Source organism: Phyllobates terribilis, unplaced genomic scaffold (genome assembly GCF_046119375.1).
Source record: "Phyllobates terribilis strain yellow unplaced genomic scaffold, ASM4611937v1 Scaffold_2__4_contigs__length_985480577, whole genome shotgun sequence".
Taxonomy (NCBI): Eukaryota; Metazoa; Chordata; class Amphibia; order Anura; family Dendrobatidae; genus Phyllobates; species Phyllobates terribilis.
This window is the reverse complement of record NW_027362762.1, coordinates 72,785,864-72,810,618: the sequence shown is the minus strand read 5'-3', so window position 1 is coordinate 72,810,618 and position 24,755 is coordinate 72,785,864. Positions and strand designations below refer to the sequence as shown.

The following is a 24,755-nucleotide window of genomic DNA, read 5'->3' as shown; positions in this document are numbered from 1 at the left end:
AACAAGTAGGTAGTAAGGTGAACTGAACTGCTTGGCCACACTAAGGGTGCACTGAGCACATGTGCTTAGTTTGTACAGTCATTTTGTTTCAGACTTCCCTTAACCCTAGAACGCATGACCATAAAAATCTACACTTTCACATACCTGGGGCCTTTTAGGCCCGTGTGCAAATAATAAATAAATGACCAACTGGAAATGACAAAACAACTATATACCTAATTCTAACTAAAGAAATCTTGCAGAAAATAGAAAACAATTAACAGGGTGGGCCTGCGAGGCCCCAGGTATGCGTTCTAGTTAAAGAAGTGCTGCTGCAGACTACAACTTTTCCATTACTGGACAGGTCACTGCCCCCCTATAAAATCATCACACTCTTCTTCTGCTGCCGCTTGAATCCATATAGTGATTAGATTGGCTACAGGTCAAAACACTGCACTCTAAAACGAGTGAATGTAAGCACAATGTGCGAAATAGATTAACAATTTCCAGCTCCACTCCCGCCCTCCCCCAAAAAAACAAACAAACAAAAAAAAAAAAAACACAAAACAAGTTAGTAACGATTCCAAAGAACAAAACCTTTAATGTTGCATGGAAATTTAACAAATAACTTATATGACGAAAGAGAAAAGAAAAACAAAACAAAACTAAAGTTAAGAGCAAGTGATATATATCATTTAATCTCCCTTTTCATAACCCCCCTCCTGGACATGTAAGCCCGGGAACGGGTCACTGCTCAGGTTCATCATGTACTTCTGAAAAAGAACAATAAATAAATGACACTGGATGAAGAACACTTTGGCAAACTAGAAAAATCTGCGGTAACGACAAGTGGAGCTATAGCTGCGGAGCGTGGACAGGAGAAGACATCTCAGCGCAGGGAGAAATGAAGACGCTCAGGAATAAAGGATCCTTCTGTGTAACACACAATTGCTATTCACAGAACTCCTGACATTTTTCCTATGGCGAAACAAGGTGTGAACTGCACCGCCATTGTAGAAAGATATGTAGACACTATATGGGACTGCTTTAGATATGTGCCATGGGGGTTCATTCATTCCTGTGATGAAAATTAATTACCTATATAATGCATCACATACACCAAGGTGTCTAAAAGGGAAGGTGTCAGGACGCGTCTACTAATCAAACAGGCGTATAGGTGAGAGGATGACGATTAAAATGATACCACTCTTGTAGTAATCCGATGTGCCAGCGCTGAGAAATCAAGATTAAAAGCCAAATATAAATGTAGCCTGAAAGTGCATTGGGGGTGTGTCTGTGCCCTCAGTTCATCAATGCAACTGATGCACTTCCAGGCTAATTTGCATATGACTTCAAAAGCTTGATTTCTCAGCGCTGGCATAACGGATTTCTACAAGACGGGTCTCATTTGTATTGTTGAATTAGGACCTATTCAGCAACGCCACTGTTTTCACTAGCAAAATCGTCCTGAGAAATTCCTTTTAATGAGTTTATTTCAGCAATGCATCCAGAAACAAGGCTGAATAACAGCAGCATAAGGAGTGCGGCGGGACCCTTTATTCTTCCTAACGCAACCCCTTTAGGGTTAGAACATTGAGTTCCAGAAGGATTAGTTATCGATATGAAGGTTTGCACACTTTTAAAGGGGTGGCCTAGAATTGGGAAAAAAAAAAAAAAGGGATGACACTTTTTCCAGAAACAATATCTGCCACTGTGGTGCATCTACATTTCTCTCATCTTCAACAGTAAAAAAAAAAGCCAAGAGACAGAAGTGGCGCAGATTTTGGAGGAAAACATAATTTTTTCCCTGCCTTTTATTTCTTTTTTTTTTTTGAAACATTGGACATTAACCGTCATCTCATCGTGTGATCGTGGACCCTTGGCATTATCACTTATTGTGAAAGGAACAAGCATCCAAGATATATCACAATTTAAAGACAGGGGAAAAAAAAAAAAAAAAGTGCTGTGTCCACGTACTGAGATCTCCTTGTCATAGCATTAACATTGCAAAATAAAATGCTGTCTGCAAAAAAAAGAAAAATATTAAATTTTTTTTTTTTACTTGTGCGAGGTTTAGAAGTTACAATACAGATATGAGGTCTAACCCAGAGTAGTAGTTTTTTTTTTAATCCAAGACACTCGCTGGTGCACAAAAAAAAAAAAAAAAAAAAGTAGTTTTGCGTATGTAAGTGGTATTGTGTCGACAAGATGTCAATTTCATGGCTTAAACAGTTGTAACCTGAAAAAAAAAAAAAAAAAAACTTTTGCCAGCTGTTAGGCACCATGTAAAACTCTAATCTGGATTAAGACAAGTGTAAACTTTATCAGCACTTTAAAACAGAGTAACTTCAGCAATGAGACCGGCGCAGGATCTTCCCAATTCCAAGTGTAACAAGAAAACTTCAGTTCCATTAAAAACAAACAAACAAACAAAAAAAAAACAAAAACGTAGAAGGCTTCAGTAAAGAGGAGCGTATTCTTCACTTTGTGTTGGGGCATCGGAAAAGTTCACTTATTTTCAACTCCAGAATAAATTTTGCTATAATGTCATCTGGCGAAATTTATGCCACTCAACGAATTCATCGAGGAGAACAGGCCCTGCGTAGAGCGAAGAAAGAGAGAGAGATGGGTACATAAAAGGAATACAAAACCAACAACACGAAAAAAAAGAAAAAAAAAGCCAGAATTGCTGTTTGTTGGCAAAATGTCGCATGTGCCCCAGAATGTTACCAATTCAAAACACCAGCTTGCCAACCCCTCCAAAAACAATACCTCATACACCACCATCAACAAGTTTCATAAAATGGACGCTAAAGACTAAAAAAATTTTGAATCACCACAAGTTCATCCAGAGGTCAGTCAGAAAGCTAAAATGTTATGAAGTTTTTGCAACTTTTTAAAAAGTGAGTGAAGCCATTAACGGAATGCTTTACAGCCTCGTTCAGATGTCCCTGTAAACACAAACACCTGATTTCTCTGCTGTGCTCTGAACACTGTTGTGATAGCGGCGGTGAGTACAGGTCGGCAGTCTGACACTGTACTACTATATACCAGGCTAACAGGCTGTTCTCACCACTGTAAGAAGTCACTGCTAAAGCACTGCTCTCATCACTCAGTGACGTCTTCCAGCGGTCAGAACTGGTAGTCTGGTATTAGCAGAACAGTGTCAGGCCGACGACCTGCGCTCACCTCTACTCACTCACTGCTTACAGCAGAACACTGAGCGGTGACAGAGGGAAAGCACGGCTCTGGGCTACAATAAAATGGCGCCTGGCTCCACGAGAATTAGACAGCCCAGGGCGTGTGCTCCGTTCACAGTTGGGAGGCAGCCACATTGTTGGAGATGCAGTTGGACACCGACCGCAGTCTCCTATGACCATGGGCTGCTGTATTTGCAGTGTGTAACTGACACTTACACATCACCAAAAATGGCAGCCCCCAGAGGGTGCATTAAAAAAAAAAAGAAAAGTAAAAGTGAATAAATAAATGTTAAACTAGTATATGACTTTTTTTTTTTTTACATAATTAAAAGGATGTGTGTCGCAATTTTTTTTTTTTTTTTTTTTTAACAGGGTGAATGGGGGCACAACTAACAAATTTAACATAATAAGCATGAAATAAATTCCGACAGAGCATGCAAAAAGATCCACACAGCGGTAAGTCAGAATCAGCAGAGCAATGAGTCTATAAAGATTCTCAACTTAACAAAAAAAAAAAAAAAATCTTAAAAATAAAGGAAAATAATATGAATTTATCATTATTATACGAATATAAGGTAAAATTCCATAAATACTCACAGGCACCGTCTTCATCGTAGTTACTAAGATCGGCGCTAACTGTGCGGCTGAACTCTAAGACGTTGTACCACTGGTCTTTGTTCATAACTCGGTATTTTGATTGCTGTGGAATAGAAAACGTGAAGCATTGCTTTATAAGAAAGACAGGTCACCACCTTTTCGTATACAGTGCCTACAAGCAGTATTCAACCCCCTGCAGATTTAGCTGGTTGACACATGCGGAATTAACTTGGCATTGTGACATTTGTACTGTAGATCAGCCTGGAAGTGGGAAATGCACTGCAGCAAATATTGTTTTTTTTTTTTTTTGTTTTTTTTTTTTTTTTTAAAACGTTAAAAGTTAATTCAGAGTGTCATTTATTATTCAACCCCTCAAACCACAAGAATTCTGTTTGGTCCCCCTAAAGTATTAAGAAGTAGTTCAGGCACCAAGAATAATGAGCTTCACATGTGTGGATTAAAGATCTCTTTTGCCAGCCTTTTCTGACTATTTAAGACCCTCCCCAAACTTGTGAACAGCACTCAGACATGGTCAACATGGGAAAGACAAAGGAGCATTCCAAGGCCATCAGAGACAAGATTGTGGAGGGTCACAAGGCTGGCAAGGGGTACAAAACCCTTTCCAAGGAGTTGGGCCTACCTGTCTCCACTGTTGGGAGCATCATCCGTAAGTGGAAGGCTTATGGAACTACTGTTAGCCTTCCACGGCCTGGACAGCCTTTGAAAGTGTCCTCCCGTGCCGAGGCCAGGCTTGTCCGAAGAGTCAAGGCTAACCCAAGGACAACAAGGAAGGAGCTCCGGGAAGATCTCATGGCAGTGGGGACATTGGTTTCAGTCAATACCATAAGTAACGTACTCCACCGCAATGGTCTCCGTTCCAGACGAGCCCGTAAGGTACCTTTACTTTCAAAGCGTCATGTCAAGGCTCGTCTACAGTTTGCTCATGATCACTTGGAGGACTCTGAGACAGACTGGTTCAAGGTTCTATGGTCTGATGAGACCAAGATCGAGATCTTTGGTGCCAACCACACACGTGACGTTTGGAGACTGGATGGCACTGCATACGACCCCAAGAATACCATCCCTACAGTCAAGCATGGTGGTGGCAGCATCATGCTGTGGGGCTGTTTCTCAGCCAAGGGGCCTGGCCATCTGGTCCGCATCCATGGGAAGATGGATAGCACGGCCTACCTGGAGATTTTGGCCAAGAACCTCCGCTCCTCCATCAAGGATCTTAAGATGGGTCGTAATTTCATCTTCCAACAAGACAACGACCCAAAGCACACAGCCAAGAAAACCAAGGCCTGGCTCAAGAGGGAAAAAGTCAAGGTGTTGGAGTGGCCTAGTCAGTCTCCTGACCTTAACCCAATTGAAAACTTGTGGAAGGAGCTCAAGAATAAAGTCCACATGAGACACCCAAAGAACCTAGATAACTTGGAGAAGATCTGCATGGAGGAGTGGGCCAAGATAACTCCACAGACCTGTGCCGGCCTGATCAGGTCTTATAAAAGACAATCATTAGCTGTAATTGCAAACAAGGGTTATTCCACAAAATATTAAACATAGGGGTTGAATAATAATTGACCCACACTTTTATGTTTAAAATGTAATAAAATTCAACTGAGCAACATAACTTTTTGGTTTGTAAGATTTATGCTTCTGTTCATAAAACCTACTCTCGTTTGCAGTCTCTAACTTATTTGCATCTTATCAAACCAGCTAAATCTGCAGGGGGTTGAATACTACTTGTAGGCACAGTACGTCTGTGTTGTGTCCATCCCTCTGTAGCTCCTCGGGGGCGTGTCCCTGCAGAGTATCTCACTGGCCAATCAGACACACCTCCGAGTTACCAATCACCATATAGATTTATGTATTTCCAGGAGGAATAATAGAGGAACAGCACAATGCAGAATTATAAGAAAAGCGGTTATCATTTTGTGAAGAACATAAGTATTTACTAAAACAGACATGACAGGGAAAGGAATTAACTTTTTTTTCTTTCAAAAGATTTAATTTAATTTTTACCAATAACTAATATTTCTGACATTAGAAGGGTATCACCGCTTCTAAGCAGAAGTCGGCAAAAGAACGAACGGGCTCCTAGAGCAATTAAGTAACCGAAAGAAGTTACAAAAGAAGGAATATGTGCACAGTGAGTGGTTTTGACATTACTGTGCATACCTTAATTTTTTTTGGGTTCTTTTTCCAGATGGGTCCAAGGCAAAAATCTGCCCCCCCCCCAAAAAAAATAGCTTGAAAGCTTCTAAAACCACACAACTTTGCAATTTACCTTTTGTTAAATATCCTCTCCGTTGTCAAGTACAGAGAGATTTTACTTTCTATTGTGTTCTACTCTACACCAAGATTATCAACCACCACTGCAGTGTATCAGAGGTGGCCGGTTTCGTAGCCAAGTAGAGTGCTTGCAAGAAAAGTTTGCTAGACAGCTTGTAAGCGCAGCTCTGCAGTTGCCTGGCTCCGACTAGCCCTTGTCCCCCTCTGATTCTGCATGGGAGCGAGTAGTTTGGGCCGGCAGCGCAACCATGTCGCTGGAGCGAACTGTCAATCTTCAGGATTGCCGGGAGGCAAAGTGGCGGTGCGCTCCTCAAGCTAGAAGATTAGACAACCACTTTAAGCAGTACAAGCAGCAAATGAGTATAAAGAGCCTGTAGACTTCTATTATTTATATCTGGCTGCACTTTTCAGAAGTTTCTCGAATGTGTTGAAAACAGACACAAAGACACATTCTACTATAATAAGCATTATACCCTCCTACAGATCCTGCAGGGCAACTGTAGGGGGCAGTCTTCTCCCTTACCTCTAGATACTGAAAGAATACAGAAAACAATGGCCACGTTCTGCCTAGTAGAAGTGCCAACATTGATTTTGCTGTATCCATATCCAGACTCCGCTGGTCCTTATCCTACGGGATGGCAAAAAGTTATTAGAAAATTAAAAGTTTGGTTTTAAAATGTAAGTATTAATGTAACAAAAACCCCCCCCCCCAAAAAATCAAACAATTAGATTTCTAACTGTAATATTTTTCCTTTAAGGGGTTGTCCAGGCTTGAAACTCACTATGTGACTGCAGACTTGTGAATCCTGACAGCGAGCATAGTCAGGATTCTCCAGTGCTGGGAGCATGCTTCCAGACACATTCAGACTAGACGTGTTTGGCCTCATTCAATTCACTTGTATTGAGCACGTCTAGTTGGCATGTCACCGCATGTACGCAAAATAGCAATGGAAAATCCTGACAGAGCATGCTGTGAGGATTCACAAGACTGCAGCCTTGAGCCCTAAGTCTGGACAACCCCCTTTAAGTGTCATCAGACGTTCTACCACAGAATATGGATCCCATATAATCAATTACACCGACATAAGATGCACATGCCTCTCAATAAATGTGGATGTCATGTTCCAGAAATCTACGCTTTAGGAGCAGGCGGAGATTTACAGACATATATGGCGTAAATTGTAATAAATCTTTTGGACCAGAATTGGTCACGTCTCCTTCAACTAAAGTGGAAAAGTGGCTAGAGGGGATAAAAAAGCCACGATTTTTGTGCATAGAGCGCCAAAACATGTGACCTGTTCATGCCATTAAAGTCAGGCAAAGGTTTTTCTAAATGGAAGAATACGTAAGGTGAGGGAAGAAGAGAACGTCTCCAGAATCTGCTTCATCTGAAGGCATCTTACCCTAGATACTTACCCTAGCAAAATCAAAAGCGTATCTGTAAATATTCTTAAAGGCAGTGTTATCGTTCAGTTGAGCGCGTAGATAATCAAATTTCCCCTGTAACTTCTCTGTGCAGTCACATCTTAAAGACAAGCACGAAAAGCAAGTTATGATCAGGCCGGGCATTCGGCAAACTCATCACCCGCCTATGGATACCTTCCTGTAAAGGCTGGGGACAACTTATAACAAATAGAATTTTTTTTTAAAATTTTTCATTTGTCTCTGAAATACAAACGTTAACATTTCAAGATCAGGTAATAATTGTATCACGCAGGACAAGTTGCAGGTTTTGGATGACTCCACATTACCATATAATGTACTTAAAGAAATTGCAAGTGGGGTGAAATGGTGAAAAAAATATAAAAAAAACAAGCAACAACACCTCACTATTCCATCATTGTTTTTGTTGTTCTTACGGATAAAAAAAAACCTAGCAATAAGATTCCCCGGGTCAGTATGATTACGTGATACCAAACTTATTTGGGTTTTGTTATATTTTAGTGGTGTAACCTAAAAAACACAAAAAAAGGTCCATCTTGCCAGTTTGAGACCCGTACACTGCAATACTATAATAACACAGTATATGTAAAATGATATGTAATTGACCCCCGGATGAAGCTGGGTCGAAACATGTGCCAGGGTCCTTCGGTGTAAGCGGATTTACTTCTTTCAAATCATCACGAGTGGTCGTTATGGTTTTCCCCATTTTGCAGGTTTATAAGCTTTGGCTTGATTGTGACATTATAACTATATAACATTATATCAGAATTTGGTTTACTGAGCTTATTATGCCACCTTGTGGCCATCTTTTGTACTGCATTTTTATATCAGGATGTTTTTGCCTTATATCAGGCTCCTTCCTCCTAATTTTTAATTGCCTTGCATATATTATATGAATAAAGGGAGATATTATTACACCTATTGCTGCGTTTGTTCATTAATTATGTATGGGAAAAAAAAAATATTTTGTAGGAACTGTATAGTGTAAATGATGGTCTCCTATGAAGCCCAACCTATGAATGGCTACACAGGAGTACCAATATGGCAGCTATAGGGGCCTTTAGACGATTCTCAACTGTAAAGGTTCCCATCAGCAGCCCGTGATCGCATTGCAGAGAGCCAATGGGAGCTCGGAGAGCGCGCGCCAGTCTTTGAAAGCGATAACTAGTTTGAAGCTTCAATAAAAACTTCCACCCATTTTACCTCTGCAGAGCGTGTGTAAGACTGAAGTCAGTATTTCATGTCTGACCCGAACCAAAAGCTTAATAGGAATATATGAAGATTTTAGTTTGATTAGGAGACCTGGGCGTTGTGGTCCGTATACCCAGACCGTGAACCAAGGATGTCTTGAATTCAATTTAAGTCCTGTCACAAATCCATAAGAGAAACAAAAAAAGGTGCCAAAGCTATCTTTAACAGAGAGAGGAGGGCTGTACAGAGTAGATCAGTGTGTGGAGAGGAAGGAAAGCATCCAAGTCCTCAAAGAGGGCAGATCATAGGCCGTAGATATGGAGAAAAATAATGAAGGGTAAAGCAGTACAGAAAAGAGGCTGTCCTGATACATTAGCAGCAACACTCTGGACAAATGATGAATTGGATCCCCAAATACTTATGAGTACAAGAATTGAGTTTTATTTTACCCAAAACTAGAATCCTAATACAAAAACAAAAAAAAAAAAAAACACCTTTCAAAATCACTGTTATAAGTAAATTCAGTTTTGGAAGTTTAGGGACAAATTTGTCGCCAGATTCCTCTCCGACGCTTTAAGGATTGTTTGAATATTCACTGAACTTACTGCAATGAGGTCATTCCTTTTAACCACTCCTCCTTTGTGAAAAAGCCCATGCTTTCTGCTTCTAGTTTCCAAGCCAGAACTAACATAATTATCTGGAAAACACAATAAAGAAAATATTAGAATGATATATATATATATATATATATATAGATATATATATATATATATATAGATATATATATAATAAAATCAGTGACATTTTCATCCACACAGCTGTCAAATATAGCAGTTTTAAATTAATCGACAGATTTTTTTCACGTGAAAAAAAAAAACCCTTATAACATTTTTTGTGTGTTTTCCTGTGTATCCCTTGGTGCTGCTAGATATGGGATCTGAGCAGAATCAGTCTCCTTCCCCCTCTGGCAGTATAATCCCTACTTAATCTTCTCCGCTATTCTACTACAGAGGCTCTGATACTTTCCTGACAATCAGGTAGAAAGATTTTTTATTGATCACTGTCCAGAGACCCGGCTGTGGAGAGTGATTGAGTGTGTGTGACCAGCAGCACTCAGCTCAGATTACCATCCCTTGTAAGCCAACTATGAAGATTCCTATTAAATGATTGCAAGCAGAGAGCTTGAGCTGCAAGGTATGGATTCATTAAAAAAAAAAAAAACAACTTTATTCAATAGATTATCTTTACTTACCGAAAGTGTAATTCTCCATTGGGACGGGTACAAACTACTCTAGGGAACAAACTACACTACTTACATTCTCTGGTTCAACACCAATGTCTTCACAGAATTTTTCCATAGCTTCTGGACCAACAATCTCATCTGGACCTGTCCATGTGGGAAAAAAAAAAAGGTTTAATTTATTAAAAAAAAAAAAAAAACTAAAATAAATCTATATCTAAAAATAAAATAAAAAATAATTGTAAAAGTATAGCTAGGGTAAATTAAGTAATGGAAGTCAAGAAGGGGGTCAGAGCCATCAGGATGTACAGATATCTGCAATGAAGTTACATTAACCACCATTAACCCCTTTACGATCTTTGACGTACTTGTATCGGCGCAATCGTGATGTGATGGCAGGGTGCCGATGGGTTGCCATTACAGCCGGGGGTCTGCTGATGACCCCCGTTTTGATCATTACGATCCTCCTTTGAAAGCAAGCCCGTGGCTGGTATTTATAGGAGATTGTGATTTTAGCTATACATCGCTTGTTCTGTACATGTACTGCTATCAGATGATCGCAGCTTCAAGTCCCCTAAGGGGACTATTAAATACAGTAAAAAAAAAAATAAAAAATAAACGCAAATGTTTAAAAATCACCCCACATTTGCCCCATTAAACATAAAACAATTAAAAAAAAAAATTACATATATTTGGTATCGCTGTGTTCGTAAAAGTCCGATCTATCAAAATATAAAATAAATCATATCGGTAAACGAAGTAAAGAGAGGAATAATCAAAAACACCAGAATTACTTTTTTTGGCCGCCGCAACACTGCAATAAAAGGCATGCTATCAAAATGGTTTCAGTAAAAACGTCAAGTCAAGCCGCAAAACCCATCCAGCCACACTTCCCGAAAATGAAAACGTTACGGGTCTCGAAAAAATGACAACACAAACAAAATTTATTTTTCTTTACTTATTTCCTAATTATTTTTTTTTCACCACTTAAATAATAAAAAATAAAAGACAAAAACAAACAAACAAAAAAAAAAAAACCTATCCATGTTTTGTATCTGCGTACTGACCTGGAGAATCATATTGCCTGGTCAGCTTTACCATAAAGCGAACAAGGTAAATAAAACAAAAAACACAATTGTGGAATTGCACTTTTATTTGCAATTTCAATGCACTTGGAATTTTTTTCCCGCTTTCCAGTGCATCAGATGAGAAAATGAACGATGCGATTCAAAAGTACAACTCGTCCCACAAAAAAACAAACAAACGCCATCATAAAGGCTATATTGTCAAAAAAAAAAAAAAAAAAAAATTATTGGAAGAAGGGGAGGAATAAACAAAAAAATTGCAAGGTCGTGAAAGGGTTAAGGAGAATTGGTAGTGAACACAAAAAAAAGGGTATAAGTATGAAATATTTAGCACTGGAAATAGGAAATATATACATTATATACTGTACATATACATACACAGGGTGGTCCAAAAGTAGGTGGACAGAAAATAATAACATTTATTTTGATTTATATATAAAATTATATTTACTAACACAAGCATAACATTGACAATTACATTTTATTCTGAACAATAATACAAAAGCCCTTAAATTTTATCACCGCAGGTGCTCAAACTGTTTTCCATTACAATTTGCACAGCTTTGAAGTCGCCTCTTTCGCTTCGACAAACTTTTTTGCACAAGTCTCTTTGGGTAATAATTTCTTGAAATGAATCTCTTATGTAATTTTTCAAATCACTGACACTTTTTGGTTTTCGACTATAAACTTTGTCCTTGACTACTCCCCAAAAGAAAAAATCCATTGGGGTCAAGTCTGGTGAGCGTGCCGGCCAATCAAGTGGGCCTCTTCAGCCAAACCATTTATTAGGAAATGTTTCATCAAGATACTCGCGGACCACTCCTAAATAATGTGGAGGGGCCGCATCTTGTTGGAAATAAAGGTCATGTGAATTAGGCTGCTGCTGTAACTGGGGAACAACTTGATCCATTAGAATTTCGAGATACTTATCTCCTGTGACTGTCCCATCAAAAAATATTGGTCCTAAAACACCAAAACTTGAAATATCACCCCAAACATTGACACCAGGCTCATTTACTTGTTGCTCTAATGTTAAATGCATGTTCTCCTCATTATACCAGTAAATACAATTATGTCTGTTAATATGGCCGGAGAATTTGAAAGAAGCTTCATCACTCCACATAATGTTATCTACAATTACTGGATTTTCTTCAATTTCATTAAGCATAATCTCAGTAAATTGCAGCCGCCTGTCTGGATCATCCTCCAATAAACCATGAATTAGATGTGGAGGATAAGCTTTCCACCCAATAGATTTCAGGATTCCCATGATAGAAGCTCGTGAAATTCCCAATTCCATAGAGGCTCTTCTGTGGACTTTTTTGGAGTCTGAACAAATGTTTCAGCAACAAGTTGTTTATTATCTTCTGTACAGACTGTTTTGGGTCGAGCAGTTTTTGGAGCATTAAGGATTGAGCCAGTGGCATTGAATTTGTCACGAATGCGGTAAATGGTTTGTCTCTTTGGGGCTTGAGTACCAAATGTTTCAACCCAATCTGCTCTAATGGTTTCAGCATTTTGAGATTTCCAATACTCTGTTAAAATCCATTTTCTTTGACCTAAATTATTTGCCATTATGTGCCATTTATTTTTCAACAGGACAATGACCCCAAACACACCTCCAGGCTGTGTAAGGGCTATTTGACCAAGAAGGAGAGTGATGGGGGGCTACGCCAGATGACCTGGCCTCCACAGTCACCAGACCTGAACCCAATCGAGATGGTTTGGGGTGAGCTGGACCGCAGAGTGAAGGCAAAAGGGCCAACAAGTGCTAAGCATCTCTGGGAACTCCTTCAAGATTGTTGGAAGACCATTTCCGGTGACTACCTCTTGAAGCTCATCAAGAGAATGCCAAGAGTGTGCAAAGCAGTCATCAAAGCAAAAGGTGGCTACTTTGAAGAACCTAGAATATAAGACATATTTTCAGTTGTTTCACACTTTTTGGTTAAGTATATAATTCCACATGTGTTAATTCATAGTTTTGATGCCTTCAGTGTGAATGTACAATTTTCATAGTCATGAAAATACAGAAAAATCTTTAAATGAGAATGTGTGTCCAAACTTTTGGTCTGTACTGCATATATATACACATACATACATACATACATACATACACCTACCTCAAATAACACATCCTAGATCTGAATGAATGAAATATTCTCATTGAATACTTTGTTCTGTACAAAGTTGAATGCGCTGACAACAAAATCACACAAAAATCATCAATGGAAATCAAATTTATTAACCAATGGAGGCCTGGATTTGGAGTCACCCCCAAAATTAAAGTGGAAAAACACACTACAGGCTGATCCAACTTTTATGTTATGTCCTTAAAACAAGTCAAAATGAGGCTCAGTATTGTGTGTGGCCTCCACGAGCCTGTTTGACCTCCCTATAACGCCTGGGCATGCTCCTGATGAGGCTGAGTATTGTGTGTGGCCTCCACGTGCCTGTATGACCTCCCTACAATGCCTGGGCATGCTCCTGATGAGGCTGAGTATTGTGTGTGGCCTCCACGTGCCTGTATGACCTCCCTACAACGCCCGGGCATGCTCCTGATGAGGTTGTGGATGGTCTCCTGTGGGATCTCCTCCCAGACCTGGACTAAAGCATCCGCCAACTACTGGACAGTCTGTGGTACAACGTGACGTTGGTGGATGGAGCGAGACATGATGTCCCAGATGTGCTCAATCGGATTCAGGTCTGGGGAACGGGCGGGCCAGTCCATAGCTTCAATGCCTTCATCTTGCAGGAACTGCTGACACACTCCAGCCACATGAGGTCTGGCATTGTCCTGCATTAGGAGGAACCCAGGGCCAACCGCACCAGCATATGGTCTCACAAGTGGTCTGAGGATCTCATCTCGGTACCTAATGGCAGTCAGGCTACCTCTGGTGAGAACATGGAGGGCTGTGCGGCCCTCCAAAGAAATGCCACCCTACACCATTACTGACCCACTGCCAAACTGGTCATGCTGAAGGATGTTGCAGGCAGCAGATCGCTCTCCACGGCGTCTCCAGACTCTGTCACGTCTGTCACATGTGCTCAGTGTGAACCTGCGTTCATCTGTGAAGAGCACAGGACGCCAGTGGCGATTTTGCCAATCCTGGTGTTGTGTGGCAAATGCCAAGCGTCCTACACAGTGTTGGGCTGTGAGCACAACCCCCATCTGTGGATGTCGGGCCCTCATACCACCCTCATGGAGTCGGTTTCTAACCATTTGTGCAGACACATGCACATTTGTGGCCTGCTGGAGGTCATTTTGCAGGGCTCTGGCAGTGCTCCTCCTGTTCCTCCTTGCACAAAGGCGGAGGTAGCGGTCCTGCTGCTGGGTTGTTGCCCTCCTACGGCCCCCTCCACGTCTCCTGGTGTACTGGCCTGTCTCCTGGTAGCGCCTCCAGCCTCTGGACACTACGCTGACAGACACAGCAAACCTTCTTGGCACAGCTCGCATTGATGTGCCATCCTGGATGAGCTGCACTACCTGAGCAACTTCTGTGGGTTGTAGAGTCCGTCTCATGCTACCACGAGTGTGGAAGCACAACCAACATTCAAAAGTGACCAAAACATCAGCCAGAAAGCATTGGTACTGAGATGTGGTCTGTGGTCCCCACCTGCAGAACCACGCCTTTATTGAGGGTGTCTTGATAATTGCCAATAATTTCCATCTATTGTCTATTCCATTTGCACAACAGCATGTGAAATTGATTGTCAATCAGTGTTGCTTCCTAAGTGGACAGTTTGATTTCACAGAAGTTTGATGTACTTGGAGTTATATTCCGTTGTTCAAGTGTTCCCTTTATTTTTTTGAGCAGTGTATATATATATATATATATATATATATATATATATATATATATATATATATATATATATATATATATATATACACATACATATACAAATACATACACACAGTCAACCCTGCACATCACCAAAATAACACCATACCCGCAGTGAAGCATGGTGGAGGCAGCATTATGTTTAAAAGCTGTTTTTTTGACACCTGAAACTGGAGCTTTTGTCAAGGTGGAGGGATTTATGAACAATTCTAAATATCAGTCAATTTTGCAACAAAACCTTCAGGGCTCTGCTAAAAACCTGAACATGAAGAGATATTTCATCATTCAGTACAACAACCCTACGCATAACCCTAAATCACTTAAACAAAGGCCAGAAGAACAAACACAAAAACAAAACACAACACAAGCCCTCAAAACTATATTGACGGCAAAAAAAAAAAGTTATGGGGAGGAAAAAAGAAAAATTGCAAGGTCGTGAAAGGGTTAAGGAGAATTGGTAGTGTACACACAAAAAAAAGGTTATGCCAAGTATGAAATATTTCGACCTAGAAATAGGAAAATACGATTCCAGATAAAAATGTATTCACTGTTGAGCCTCATTCAGACATTCGTGTTCATGTATGCAAAAAAAGGCTCAGATTATAGCTTTCCCTCTGTAAAATGATAGATGGCGCGATCATTACTGTTAAAGATTGGTGTTACCGCTGATCACCGACATCCCAGTCGGCACCCACTGCCGATCGTGCGGACACCGCTCCTGAGCCGGTGCTGTAATAGTACAGCGGGGTGTGGGAATAACCCACTCTTATTGGCCGCAGTGGAGGGGAAGAAACACAGAGCATATTCTACCATACTGACCGGCATACTCGTAAAACCACGCCAGGCACTTCTTGCTAGAGAACAGATCTTCGCTTATCACTCTACTTGGTGTCTGTGTCCTGCAGTAACTGAGAGAAACGTAAAAGAAGAGAATGAATTCCCAGTCACAGCCATGAAGCTGCGGTCGGATTACAGCTCTAGAGGATTAGCCCGCACCTAGATATTCTACATTTCTTCATGTTGACTTCTTCAGAAGAGGAGGATTTTCTCTTTTTCTTTACAGGCATATTTCCAGAAGGCGATGAATGATGTATAATGAAATACCGTCAGGACGGCTGCAAAAAAAAAAAAAAAAAAAAAAAAAAAAAAAAAAAAAAAACACAAAACAAATAAGTTTACACACCCCTGTTAAAATGCCAGGCTTGTGTCATTTATAAAAACAACAAACAATTTCAAAACTTTTTCAACCTTTAACGTCAGCCATAATCCGTACAAATCCATTGAGAAAAACTGAATTCATTTTATTTTTGCATAAGTGTGAGCACCTCTTATAATTAGGGATGTGCTTGTGTGCAGAATTAGCCAATCACATTTACGCTCATGTTACATAGTAGTCAATACACGGCTGCCATCATTTACAGCAATTCTGATTATCCCCATATAAAGTTTCTGTTCTAGGATTATCCTGAAATTTTCAGTTGCATTTTACAGTAAAATCCAGACTCCATAAATAGCTTACAACACAGCAAAGGGTTCTCATTGTTGAAAGGTATCAGTAAAGAGAAGGGTAAAAATTTTTTTTATAAGGCATTATATTTAACATGGAACAGTGTGAATACGTCATGAAAAGTGGATTAAGATGTGGCATAACAGTGACATTACCTAGAACTGGACGTCCCTCAAAACCTGATGAAAAGACCAGAACAAAATCGGTCTGGGAGGCTGCCAAAAGGCCTACAGCAACATTAAAGGAGCTGAAGGAATCTCTGACAAGTACTGGTCATGTATTGTATGTGACAACAATCTCCTGTATTCTTCATACATATGGCCTGTGGGGTAGCGTGGCAATATGAAAGAATTTCCTTACAAAGAAAAACATCCAAGGCCGGTTAGTTTTGCTAAAAGCAAGTGGGAAAACATGTTATGGTTTCATGATGCGGAGGATGAAATTTTTGTCCATAATTCAAAAAAGTATGTTGGGCGCAAAGTCAACAATGCCCATCACCAAAACAACACCATACTCACAGTGAAGAATGGTGGAGACAGCATTATGTTTTGTGGCTGTTTTTTTGACACCTAAAACTGGGGCTTTCATCAATGTGTGGGGATTTATGAACAATTCCAAATATCAATCAGTCAATTTTGCAACAAAACCTTCAGGGCTCTGCTAAAAACCTGAACATAAAGAGGAATTACACCTTTCAGCACAACAACGACCCTTCGACTACCTCCAAATCAACTAAAGAATGGCTTCGCCAGAAGATCAAAGTTTTTGAAAGACCCAGCCAAGAGCCCAGACCTGAGTCCAACTGAAAAACTGTGGATGACCCAAAGAGAGCGCTGTACACAGGAAATGCCCTCGTAAATAGGACTGACGTGGAGCTGCTGCAAGAAAGAGCAGGCAAAGATTGCCAATTCTAGATGGCTATAATGAGACTCCTACCCAAAAAGACTGAATGTTGCCATAAATTCAAAATGAACTTCAAATTATTAGTTTAAAGGTGTGTATATTTATGCAACCACATGGTGACTGTATGTTGCAAAGCTGCCTCTCTCAACAGCCCGACAGAGAAAATACAGTCCAGCGGCGACACTATGCTGCCTGTCCGAACTGTCAGTCTTCAGGAGTGCACGACCCCCAGCGAAGCAGGAAGCCGGGAGGCAGAGGAGAGTTGTACCCCTGAAAGAACCAGTAAACATCACTAAGACTAAGTAAACATCACAGTTTTGTGCTCCATAGAAGCTCCATTCGTCTTCTTAAAATGAATAGCTCCGTCAGGGCAGGTGTGTTCACCAAAACGCGCTGGAACAATGATAAATGGGATGCACGGGTGCTCATAACACCTTCCCAAGAAATGATGTACGAAGGTGGAGCCCGCACCATACATGGGAGACGCCGGCTGTGACACACAGCCATCATCATGATGTAACAGAATGACCAGGGATTGCTCTGATCGCTGCTGTTTAACAATTTAAACGCTGCTGTCAATCATTGAGAGAGGCATCTAAATAATTACCAGTGAGGGGTATACACCAGCTACGATCATCCCCAAATGCGTGGGGCCGATGAGTTGTCATGGCAGCTGGGTGCCTGCTGAAGACCCCCTCAAGGGGGACATTTCAGGCTTCCTCTGAAGCCCAGTCTGTGGATGGTCTTCATAAAACAGGGGTGTTAAACTCATTTTCACCGAGGGTCACATCGGCATTCCGGATGACTTCAAAGGACCACTTGTAATCCCACCTTGCCCGGGCTGGCTGCCGCCCCCCACCTTGCCCGGGCTGGCTGCCGCCCCCCACCTTGCCCGGGCTGGCTGCCGCCCCCCACCTTGCCCGGGCTGGCTGCCGCCCCCCACCTTGCCCGGGCTGGCTGCCGCCCCCCACCTTGCCCGGGCTGGCTGCCGCCCCCCACCTTGCCCGGGCTGGCTGCCGCCCCCCACCTTGCCCGGGCTGGCTAACCTCAAAGTGTCAAGGTAGAATGCAGCCAATACTTAGTAGTGGGGGTGGCGCCAGCACAGAGTGAAGCTGCCATCTTTATCTACATACTACAGTACAGTAATACTGCAGGATATAGAACATGTGATTAAGTAATTGCAGGCTCAAGTTCACTAATGCAAGAAAAAAAAAAAAAAAAAAAAAAGAAAAAAAGAAAATAAAGTTTGTATATATGAAAAATATAACAATTTTAATCACTTCATTTACCTCAACTAATGAGAAAAAAAAGGATAAATTTGGTATTACAGTGTCTGTAAAAATCAGATAAAAATAAAAAAAAATTTTAATTAACCTGCATGGTAAACAGCAAAAAATAAAACAAACAAGAATTGCGGTTTTTTTTTTCTCATCACCGCACAGACCTAAAAAATTGCAATATAAAAGATAAAAATGTAACTAAAAATGGTATGAATAGAAACATAAGCTCACCGTGCAGAAAACAAGCCCTCACACAGGTCCATCAACGGAAAGAAAAAAAGTGACAGGTCTCCGCCAGCGTTTTCCTGAAGTGGAGGAACTCACAGCTGCGCTGGCGGCTAAATGACACAATGTTCACAAAACAAAACCAGACAATGTCCCAGGGATAAAGGCCACTATGGATGGATAGTGAGCAGGTCCTGCACCTTCATTATCTGTGTATGACAGGACTCCGATGATTCCCTCTTCATTGGTTTTATATCCAGCATTTGGCTGGTGCGGCATATAACTGATGGCACGGCAGCACACAGTGTGACCGTGGGCTTATAGGGACCGAGGAGGGAGACGCTCCTACACAACACCGTGTTACTACGGCCAAGAGAGAAAGCACTGTGCAGCACATAGAGAAGACGCGCCACCATTACCGCCAATCATCTGCCCGTTATATTGGCCCTGGTGAGGTTGGTGTGGGATCTGTTACACACATGGGGGCCGATTCAGCAAACTGTTCTCTGACATAAAACACTTAAGGGAAAAAAAAAAAAAAAAGAATTTGGCGCATCTTACTCCACCACGCCTCTTCATTAAAGACTGGCACGTGCAACCCCAGTTTTAATGAATCGGCTCCAGGGGTCGAAAATAACCTACTGTGAAATGAGACCTTTGGCTTTGTGAGCAATAGTGGTGGTGGGCATTATCCACAATCCAGACAGACGCCAAGCTCTGCTCTAGCAGAGATCAGCGCTTGTTCTTTTTCCCCCTGCATGAGCCTCCTGCTTATGATTGGTCAATATTATGCAGGGGACAAAGTACACATCCCTATTGGTCAATATTATGCAGGGGACAAAGCACACATCCCTATTGGTCAATATTATGCAGGGGACAAAGCACACATCCCTATTGGTCAACATTATGCAGGGGACAAAGCACACATCCCTATTGGTCAATATTATGCAGGGGGCAAAGCACACATCCCTATTGGTTAATATTATGCACGGGCAAAGCACACACCCCTACACAATAAAACAAATCTCTGGTAACGCCCACCTTGGACTTCTAAAATAAATCTAAACTTTACAAGCTAATATCTATGCAAAGTAGAAGATAAATAAACCGGTGAAAGGTCCTCCTTAAGGGAAAAGATTGGAAATAGTTGCAGGCTTTGATGTAGAGGTCCCTTTTACAACATTTTTTAAAATAAAAGGGGGGTGGGGAATTAAAATGGGTGGGGGCTTTCAACAGTTCGTCATTGACAAATTAAAATAGTTTGTCCGGTCACAACATATTGATTACCCACGAGCCGGCAGAAATAACAGCCAATTGTTGGGTGTGTGGGGGTCTTTAGCAATCAGCTGTTGCTGCTCCAGCAGCCATCGAATGTAAACACTTGGAACATCAACTCCATTTGACGTTTAGCGGCGGCCGCCGTGTTCTGCACCACAGCTACTATTCTTTTTACAGTCTCAATTACAGGTGATTGGTTGGGGTTGAAGACCCCCACAAAACAGATCATCAATATGTTGTGACTGTACAACCCCTTTAAAGAGAATATTACATTACATTTTTCACGTTGAACTGTAAGAGTTGCTGCAAAGCAGAATATTTTTATTTTGCCTCTCCGTCATGGAGATATTAGTAGTGAAAGTATTTGGCAGCAATGAGTTAATTTTCACAAAATTTAAGTGGGAGTTATAAGAGTTATTAATTGGGGCATTTACTTATTCCCGTTCCCCCTGTAAAATGTTGACCAATCATAAGCAAGCAGCATCACTCATGGGGCGTGTTCTTTCCCCTGAATGTTGCTGCATGCTTGTGATTGGTCAATATCATACAGGGGAAAGAAGTACACACCCCAATTGAACCCTTATTTAAAGGGGATCTGTCAGTAGGATCAGCCATCTATAAGGTGAAGTGGGTCATAGAAAGTTAGATCAAGGTATAAATTTTATCCAACGTTTTATTCCAGAGAAATCCACATTTTCTTAATAAGAAAATGAGCTGTTAGGATCTATGGGCTGGACATAGATCTCCCTGAGTATCTGCCTCCAGAGCTTATTGTAAATGACAGGGGGAGTTACAAGTGTGAAACATGTAGCTTCAGGAGAGCAGACTGTCAGTCATTACAAGTCTCACACTGGTAACACCTTCTGTCATTTACAACAAGCTCTGGCGGCGGATTTTCAGGGAGATCTATGTCCGGCACATAGATCTTTGATTCGTCCTGTGCTAGGGCTTGTTTTCTTCTTGGGTGAGCTGTAGTTTTCAATGTCATCATTTTGGACAAGTAAAATTTTTTGATAACATTTTCTATTTTTCTTTACGCCGACGAGACGACATCAAAACAGCATTTCAGACTTTTTTTTATACTTTGATGGTGTTCATAATCGGAGATAACTAATGTTATATTATTAAAGTTCGGACTTACACATGTAAACCCCCCACACTCAACTTTCATTAGTCCCCCTATTAATCCACTGTAATAAAGCAATAGTAACTTTAAAGGGAACCTGACAGGTGATACAAGCAGTAAACAGTTCACTTTATGGCAGCTGAAAAAAACAGGAGTAAATGTAAAAAGATACTAAGAGGTTATGCAGTACTGCTCCCCCCCCCCCCCCACCAGAGAGACACGCAGGGGAGCTGCATACTGTTCGTCTCTTGTGTGTAATAGTATCACCTCCACAAGTATCAGAGATGCCAACTGCCAGAAAATCCCTCATATAAGATAATGAGATGACTCTGCTGACACAGTCTTAACCTGCACAGTAAAGCCAGCAATTGAGCTCTATTCAAAAAAAAAAATGCTTGTAATAAATGCCTGACTGAAATGGCATTTTCTGATGTTACTTTCCCTTTAGCTGGGAATAAAACAGACCAATTAGATAATACGCAATTATGCGTGAAATGCCTTAGGTTGGGTGCATGCTTGGACTGCACTTCACACTTTATATACTGATAGCAGAAAAGTTGAATAACTTTGTAAAAATGTTACATGACTTTACTTTAGATCCAGTTGGATAAACACGTAGGTGGGCTGCGCTGCTGAAGTAAATCAATTCTTCAGAGATGATGATGATGATGAAAAGGCTTTTTATTAACAACGCGTTTCAATGCTGTACTGGCATCTTTTTCAAGTAAAAAACCAAATGTGTACAGCATGAGAATGGATGGGTTTTTAAAGGCCCAAAATGGATGCCAGTTACATAGGGAACACCCACAGGAACACTTAAACCAATGGCAAAATTAGGAAGGGGAGGGACGTTCAACTAGCAATTTCAAATAAATTAAAGTTGGGGGAAAAAAAAGGGACCATCCTTAACCCCTTAAGGACCGAGCCACTTTGTAGGTTAATGACCAGGCCAATTTTTTCAATTCTGACCACTGTCACTTTATGAGGTAATTACTCTGGAACGCTTCAACGGATCCCCCTGATTCTGAGACTGTTTTTTTCGTGACATATTGTACTTCATGATAGTGGTAAAATTTCTTCGATATCACTTGCGTTTATTTGTGAAAAAAAAACGGAAATTTGGCGAAAATTTTGAAAATTTTGCTATTTTCAAAATTTTAATTGTTATGTCCTGAAATCAGAGCGATATGTCACACAAAATAGTTAATAAATAACATTTCCCACATGTCTACTTTACATCAGCACAATTTTGGAACCAAATTTTTTTTGTGTTTGGGAGCTAAAAGGGTTAAAAGTTGACCAGCGATTTCTCATTTTTCCAACAAAATATACAAAACCATTTTTTTTTTAATTTTTAGGGACCACATCACATTTGAAGTGACTTTGAGGGGTCTATATGACAGAAAATACCCAAAAGTGACACCATTCTAAAAGCTGCACCCCTCACGGAGCTCAAAACAACATTCAAGAACTTTATTAACCCTTCAGGTGCTTCACAGGAACTGAAGCAATGAGGAAGAAAAAAAATTAACATTTAACTTTTTTTTCACAAAATATTAAATTTAGACCAAATTTTTTTAAGTTTCACAAGGGTAACAGATAAAAATGGACCCCAAAATGTATTGTGCAATTTCTCCTGAGCATGCTGATACCAAATATGGGGAAGGGAAGGAGCGCCATTTGACTTTTTGAATTCAAAATTTGCTGGAATAATCAGCGAATGCCATGTCGCAATTGGAGAGCCCCTGATGTGCCTAAACAGTGGAAACCCCCCACAAGTGACACCATTTTGGAAATTAGACCCCTGAATGAACTTATCTAGATGTGTGATGAGCACTTTGTTATAAACTTCTGTGAAGCACCTGGGGGTTCAAAGACGTGAAAAAAAAAAAAAAAAAAAAAAAAAAAAAAAAAAAATTTTAGTCCCCAATTTTTTATTTTCACAAGGGTAACAGGAGAAAATGGACCCCAAAAGTTGTTGTGGAATTTCTCCGGAGCACGCCGATACCCCATATGTGGCAGAAAACTACTGTTTGGGCGCACGACAGGGTTCGGAAGGGAAGGAGCGCCATTTGACTTTTTGAATTCAAAATTTGCTGGAATAATTAGGGGACGCCATGTTGCGTTTGGGGAGCCCCTGATGTGCCTACACAGCGGAAACCCCCAACAAGTGACCACATTTTGGAAACTAGACCCCTCAATGAACTTATCAAGAGCACTTTGAACCCCCAGGTGCTTCACAGAAGTTTATAACGTAGAGCCGTGAAAAAAAAAAAAAAATAATCACATTTTCTTTTACCCCAAAATTTTTTATTTTCACAAGGGTAACAGAAGAAAATTGACCTCTCATTTTGTTGTGCAATTTCTCCTGAGTACGCCAATACCCTACATGTAACTGGCAACTACTTTTGAGGCACAGTGCAAAGGTCAGAAAGGAAGGAGCACCATATTATAGTACAGATTTTACTGTTATGGTTTGAGGGTGCCATGACCCACTAGGAGATCTCCTGAGGTGCCAGAACAGCAGATTCCCCCCTATAAATGACCCCATTTTACAAACTACACCTCTCAATGAACTCATCTAGGGGTGCAGTGATCATACTGACACCAAGGGTGTGTCACAGAATTTTATTCCATTGGGCAGTGAGGAAAAAATAATTACATTTTTACCGCAAAAATTTTGTTTTAGCCCCAGAATTTAGATTTTCACACTGGATAATGGATAAAAATGGCACCAAAATTTGTCCCATAATTTCTGATGAATGTGGCCATACCCGATATGTGGCTGTACAGTACTGCTTGGCCATACAGCAACACTCGGGAGGGACGGAGCGCTATTTGCCTCCTGGAGCGCAGATTTTCCTAGAATAGTTTGCGGACTCCATATGCAGAGCCCCTAAATGCTAGAAGACCTGAATCCCCCCTCAAGAGACCTCATTTTGGAAATAATACCCCTGCCAAACATGTGGACACTAAATGTGGTTTAGACACACTGCGGTGCTCAGAAGGGAGGGGGCATATTTAGAGAGCTATAATTTTTCCATATTTCGGCCGACAGTCATGTGACAGCTTGTTTTTTGCGGGACACGATGACGTTTTCAGTGGTACCATTTTTATTTTCATCCGTCATTTTGATCGCGTTTTATTTCACTCATAGTTTCTCGTGTTTTTTTTACGTTGTTCACTGAAAGGGTTAACTAGTGTGACACGTTTATAGATCGGGTCGTTCTGGAGGCGGCAATACCAAATATGTGTACTTTTTTTTTTTTTTACCTAAAAATCTGTATTTATTAGTGTAATATATACAGTACAGACCAAAAGTTTGGACACACCTTCTCATTTAAAGAGTGTGCAAAGCGGTCATCAAAGCAAAAAGGTGGCTACTTTGAAGAACCTAGAATATAAGACATATTTTCAGTTGTTTCACACTTTTTTGTTAAGTATATAATTCCACATGTGTTAATTCATAGTTTTGATGCCTTCAGTGTGAATGTACAATTTTCATAGTCATGAAAATACAGAAAAATCTTTAAATGAGAAGGTGAGTCCAAACTTTTGGTCTGT

The 24,755-nt window shown here is 40.6% G+C and overlaps 1 protein-coding gene across 1 annotated transcript in view; it reads right to left on the bottom strand.

The window, feature by feature from the left end:
• Window positions 1-554: 554 nt before the first annotated feature.
• DCUN1D5 (defective in cullin neddylation 1 domain containing 5) overlaps window positions 555-24,755 on the bottom strand; it is a 36,815-nt gene continuing 12,614 nt past the window's right edge. Inside the window, exons 2-9 of the mRNA XM_073662119.1 lie at window positions 15,869-15,987; window positions 15,692-15,780; window positions 10,022-10,092; window positions 9,311-9,402; window positions 7,488-7,596; window positions 6,595-6,699; window positions 3,777-3,879; window positions 555-2,577 (exon numbers count right to left, since the gene is read on the bottom strand). Coding sequence (XP_073518220.1) covers window positions 2,519-2,577; window positions 3,777-3,879; window positions 6,595-6,699; window positions 7,488-7,596; window positions 9,311-9,402; window positions 10,022-10,092; window positions 15,692-15,780; window positions 15,869-15,939 — 699 coding nt within the window. The 5' untranslated portion in view covers window positions 15,940-15,987 and the 3' untranslated portion in view covers window positions 555-2,518. The remainder of the gene's footprint in view (window positions 2,578-3,776; window positions 3,880-6,594; window positions 6,700-7,487; window positions 7,597-9,310; window positions 9,403-10,021; window positions 10,093-15,691; window positions 15,781-15,868; window positions 15,988-24,755) is intronic.